At 64.9% G+C, this 5,517-nt stretch overlaps 1 protein-coding gene across 1 annotated transcript in view; it reads left to right on the top strand.

Moving 5' to 3' along the window:
• The window catches only part of MIDN (midnolin), an 8,051-nt gene that overhangs the window by 1,624 nt on the left and 910 nt on the right, over window positions 1-5,517 (top strand). Inside the window, exons 2-8 of the mRNA XM_008568035.1 lie at window positions 620-736; window positions 883-945; window positions 3,032-3,160; window positions 3,248-3,562; window positions 3,890-4,049; window positions 4,329-4,592; window positions 5,384-5,515. Coding sequence (XP_008566257.1) covers window positions 620-736; window positions 883-945; window positions 3,032-3,160; window positions 3,248-3,562; window positions 3,890-4,049; window positions 4,329-4,592; window positions 5,384-5,515 — 1,180 coding nt within the window. The remainder of the gene's footprint in view (window positions 1-619; window positions 737-882; window positions 946-3,031; window positions 3,161-3,247; window positions 3,563-3,889; window positions 4,050-4,328; window positions 4,593-5,383; window positions 5,516-5,517) is intronic.

Here is a 5,517-nt window from a genome sequence, read left to right as displayed (position 1 = left end):
TGTCCCCCCCACTTGCGTCTCTCTGCCCCCCTTTGTTCTCGCCACCGGGCGCTCCCCGGGGCCTCCCCTCCCCCCTGGTATTTAAATCGCCTCCAGGCCGGGGAGTTCTTCCCCCGCGGGCCTCTGGGGACACGCAGTGTCCGTCCCCAGCGGAGGGGCCCGGTGGGGGAGGGGCGGGAGGGGGAGGGTCTCCTTTGTCTGAGCGGCGGCGGCGGCAGCGGCCTGCGCCAGGGACAGACGGAGGAGGGGAGCCCGGGGCCGAGACCCCGTGGCACCTACACAGAGGAGCCCAGGGCTGGAGCTGGGGCGCTGTAGACAGGAGGTGGCCTCGGTGGGCGGGGGAGGGGGCCAAGGGCACCCTGTGCCCCGGTGCTGAGGCAGTGCCTCTCCCAGGTGAAGAGGGGTGCCCGAGTCCAGAGTTGGGGTTCCTGGGGAGCAAAGGGTCTAAGCTGCCGGGATCGGGGCTCCCAAGGCCACACAGAGCCGTCCCCATCCTCGGAGGGCCCTGGCTCCGGCAGCCAGGGAGGGGCGGGGGCAGGAACGGCTCCTGCCTCTGCCCCCGCGAGCGCGTCGCTCCCCCGCGGCCCCCGCTTCCGCGTCCCCGTCCCGGTCCCCGCAGAGTCTCACCCTCTTCCTCCCCCCCCCCAGCCGGCTCAGTTCGGGGAAGCTGCAAGAGTTTGGCGTGGGGGATGGCAGCAAGCTGACGCTGGTGCCCACCGTGGAAGCGGGCCTCATGGTAAATGGCTGTCCCGGGCCGGCCCCCACACAGGCAGGTCCCTCCCCTGCAAGGGCCGCCGCCCACCCCAGCGAGCGACCACCCTGCCAGCCCCGGGGGTGCCGAGCCCCCCCTCAGGCGCCTTCTCCCCACTTGTGTCTTTGTAGTCTCAGGCCTCGAGGCCCGAACAGTCTGTGATGCAGGCCCTCGAGAGTTTGACCGAGACCCAGGTAAGACCTGCGCCCGCCCCTTCCGCACCCACGGCAGGGCAGCCCCCGGGGTCAGGGCGCCTCCCCTGGCCGCCCTGGAGAGCCCGCCGGATTGTGTGTGCTTCCAGGGGGTCCACGGGGGAGGGGACGCGCCGCTCCGGTGCTGGCTTGGTCTGGTCACCCTGATTTCCTCCCCCCCCCCACTCCCCAGCCCTCACCACCTGACCTTGAGGGCTTTCTCTCCCACGGTGGCAGCCATGGGGGGAAGGGGGCCAAGCTTTCACAAGCCTGCCTGCGGGGTGACCTTGGCCCACACACACACACACCCAGGGCCTGTGTCCCTAGCCCTGTATGCCTCCAGCGTGAAGCCCCCACCCCCCAGCAACCTGAGTTTCTCCATTTTGAGATCTCTGGTGGGGGTGGGGGAGGGACGGGTCACCCTGGGTGACAGTTCTTCCGCCTTCCCTGACCCCATCGGGAGGGGGTGGGGAGTCACCTCGTTATCCACCCCGTCCCTCCTGTCGCTGGTCTTTGTTCTCTGGCCCGAAAGTGGGAGGGGATGGGGGCACCCAGCTCTAGGGCCAGGGAGGCCTAGACAGGATGTTAGGAAAATATTTAGTAACCGGCCAGAAGCGGGGCTGGGGTTGGCCGGAACCCGGGTTCCCTTTTTTTTTCCTTTTTTTCTTTCCTGTTGCGGCTTTTTTTTTTCTCCCTCCTCCTTTCCCTATTTTTTTGGCGGCGGGGCCTTCGTCAGACAAGGGCCCTGGCCTCCTCCCAGGAGGGTGACACAGGCTTCAGCAATCCGCCCGCTGCCAGGGTGGGGGAAGCAGGCAGCTGCCCGCCCTGGTGAAGGGGTGGGCAGGTTCCCGGGCCTCCCCAGCCTGGCCGCAGGAAACCTGCTCAGCAGCTTTGGAGGCGGATTTCTTCCCTTCCTCCTGCCCCAGGGCCCTCGCCCCCTTCCCGGCGTGTATCATCCTGTCCTCTCGCCAAGTGGTGCAGAGGAGGTGGGGGACAGGAGCTGCTGGGTGGTCTGCACAGACGGGCTAGGGGGAGAGCCAGGGGTCCCAGGAGCCAGGGTGGGGGCTGCAGGTGATTTCCTGGGCGAGTGTGAACAGAGCTCCCTGTCGCAGGGGGTGGAGGGGGCTGCGGTTGGCATAGGGGCCCGGGGCGTGTTTGGTTTACATCCTCCCCGGGGTGCCTGCGTCAGGAGGGAGGTGGGGGGTTCTGGGCGGAGTGACTAGGCTCCCCAGGGTTGCTTCCCTGCCTGGCACCGAGTCATGCCCGCCCATTCGCCCTCCTCAGGGAGGAAGTTGCAGGGAGGGCTGGGGGGGTGGTGCCCAGCTGCTCTCAGGAAGCTACCCCAGGCCTTTTTCTGCAAGGGGTGTCTCTGGCAGGGGTGTGGGGGGTAGACAGTCTTAGGGTGGGGGCTGCACTCTACCCGCCTGCTTGCCCCCTCCCCTCGGGCCCCAAGCAGAGAAGGTTACGCCAGCCGCTGCCAGTGGAGAGCTGGGGGGGAGCGCTGGGAGGCGGTCGGCTCTGAGTCATCCCGGCCTATGTCACTTCTCAGAAACCTCCGCCCCCCCATCCCGGCCCCTGGGGAGAACAAGGCGCTGGCCAGGCCCCGGAGTGGGGGCTCAGTGCAGACGGGGTCAGATACACTCCGCCCACCATGCAGTGGGGCTGGTTGGAGGATTCATGTTCATTGGGGCATGTTGAGGCCCCTGGGGACTTGGGCCCCAGGGACGTGGTCAGGGCCCCCTTCCTGCAGCAAGGACGCCGCCCCCTTGGCCTCTGCCCCGCCCAGGACAGATAAATATTTATCTTGAGAAAGCAAAGGTTAGGAAGGAAGAATTTGTCCAGGAATTCCACCCACTCGCTGACTGGGTGACTTAGCTGGGAGGGGGCCTGAAACCAGTCCCCCTCCCATGTCCACAGGCAGAGGGGATTTAGGAGCCCAAGAGGGTGGGGAAAAGGTGAGGTGAGGGTTATTTGAGGACAGTGACTGCCAGCTAGGCCCCGCCCCCTCTGGCCTCAGTTTCCCCTTGATAAAAACCGAGTTGGCCAGGGAGGGCCAGGCCCCTGTCTGACCCGCCTCTGTCCCCCACAGCCCCCAGCGGCGCCCAGGCCGGGCCGGGCTGGCGGAGGAGGCTTCCGGAAATACAGATTCATTTTATTTAAGCGTCCGTGGCACCGACAGGGACCCCAGAGCCCAGAGAGGGGCGGCGAGAGGCCCCAGGTCACACAGCGCTGGGGGGACTGGGCCGGGCCGGGCTGGGGGCACTGCAGGCTGGGGCCCCAGCCTGATGGGCCATTCTCTCTGCAGGTCAGTGATTTCTTGTCCGGCCGCTCACCGCTGACCCTGGCACTTCGAGTGGGTGACCATATGATGTTCGTCCAGCTGCAGCTAGCTGCTCAGCATGCCCCACTGCAGCACCGCCACGTGCTGGCTGCTGCTGCAGCTGCAGCCGCCGCTGCCCGAGGGAACCCCAGCATAGCCACTCCTGTGTCTTCTCCCTGCCGGCCAGTGTCCAGTGCTGCCCGCGTCCCCCCGGTGCCCACCAGCCCTTCGCCTGCGTCCCCTTCACCTGTCACTGCCGGCTCCTTTCGATCCCATGCAGCCTCCACCACCTGCTCTGAGGTAAGTGGAGAAGGATTATCTTTGGAACCTGAGGGGTTCCCTAGACTTTGAAAAGGCAAGGACTCTGAACCGCAGATGTGTCCCTTGCTATTAAAGTCTGTCACTTCACCTTGGAGTCGTGGACTATCTCTAGATTCTGGGCTGATGGGTGATCTGCTGAACTGGCGTGATTGGCTGTTTCTAGAACCGGGGCTAGTGGGCTCTTTCTAGATCCTGAGGTGGTGGGTGAGCTCCTGCACTGGTCTGATGCGCCATCTCTAGACCCTGAGCTGGTGGGCTGTCCCCTGAGCCTGAACTCCAGACTCACAGCCCTCTTCTCTCTGTCAGCAGATGGATTGCTCTCCCCCAGCCAGCAACAGCATCAGCCCTGGTGCCAACACCACATCCACCCCAGGGGGCAGCCCTACACCCCGCTCCCGCAAACCTGGCGCTGTCATTGAGAGCTTTGTAAACCACGCCCCAGGGGTCTTCTCAGGGACCTTCTCTGGTAGGTGTTACAGTGCCTACCATACACGAGTGATCTTGTGTGCATCCCGTGATCCTGTGCACTGGAGGTCACATGTCCACCAGGGGTGGTTACACACCCATGATCCTCTGTGTGCAGCCTCTTTGGGAATCTCCACACACACACATGACCATACACGTGAAGCCACGTGTTCGCATATATGGGTGTGTGTCCCGCCACCACACTCGGTCACATACACTCTCTGAGTGCACACGCGTGATCCTGTGCATGCCAAGTGCTCACAGTCCCCTCCACCCGCAGGCACACTGCACCCCAACTGCCAGGACAGCAGCGGGAGGCCGCGACGTGACATCGGCACCATCCTGCAGATCCTCAACGACCTCCTGAGTGCCACACGGCATTACCAGGGCATGCCCCCCTCGCTGACCCAGCTCCGCTGCCATGCCCAGTGCTCGCCCGCTTCACCGGCCCCCGACCTCACCCCCAAAACTACCTCCTGCGAGAAGCTGGTGCCCTCAGCCTCCCTGCTACAGAGCCAGATCCGCATGTGCAAGCCCCCCCCAGGTGAGTGGCCACCCTCCAGGGTCCCACCGTCCCCTCCCAGCCTGCCAGCTTCTCAAGGCCCCTCTGTGTGAGCTGGTGGGCACGGGAGCAGCTGACCTGCCTGGAGGCGCAGGGGGAGGGGTGCAGCAGCTGCCCTTCCACTGCTCCAGCGGGAGAGAAGGAGGCATGTGTGTGTCCAGGCACAAAGTGTCCTTGTGCACTCCCTAGGGGGCTCCATCCCCACTTCCTCCTTGCCCCCCAGCACCATCTCCAGATGGCATTTGGAGCCCCTATGAATGGCCAAGTCAGGCCTGGCAGGCAGAGGCAGGGCCAGAGACACCCCCACTTCACTGAGCACTGCAGGGACTTAGGAAAGTCAGGAAGCTCGCCCCATTCCACACCTGCCCGCTTCTCCCCATCCAGAGTCACGCAGGATGGGACAATGGTCTGTTCTGCACAGTGGGCACCCGGGTTGTTGTTGGGTCTCCTCCACAGCCCGGTTTATCAAAACGGGAAACTGAGGCACAAGCCTCAGTGCCTCTCCTCAGGTCACAGAACAGCCAGAGGGTTCAGACTGCAGCTTATTTGTTCAGTGACCTGAACTCGAAACTTGCAGATGAGGGAGTGGCGATTGAGGGTGCCAGGACGCAGTAGACACTGGACGCTCCCTCAGTCGCCCACGTGTCTGGGAGGGCAGGCCCTTTGACCATGGAGGCATGAGCCGGGGGTGGGCAGCCTCCGTGTTAGGGGGTCCGGTCTCTCCCGGAGGAGTGGGGGCCTCGGGAAGTCACGGGTTGCTACCTCCTCTGCAGGGGACAGGCTGCGGCAGACGGAAAACCGGGCCACGCGTTGCAAGGTGCAGCGTCTGCAGCTGCTGCTGCAGCAGAAGCGGCTGCGCAGGAAGGCCCGGCGCGACGCCCGCGGCCCCTACCACTGGCCGCCCAGC

Source organism: Galeopterus variegatus, unplaced genomic scaffold, assembly GCF_000696425.1.
Source record: "Galeopterus variegatus unplaced genomic scaffold, G_variegatus-3.0.2 Scaffold367, whole genome shotgun sequence".
NCBI classification, from domain to species: domain Eukaryota; kingdom Metazoa; phylum Chordata; class Mammalia; order Dermoptera; family Cynocephalidae; genus Galeopterus; species Galeopterus variegatus.
Note: the sequence above shows the minus strand (reverse complement) of the source record. Positions and strands in the feature narration are given on the sequence as shown.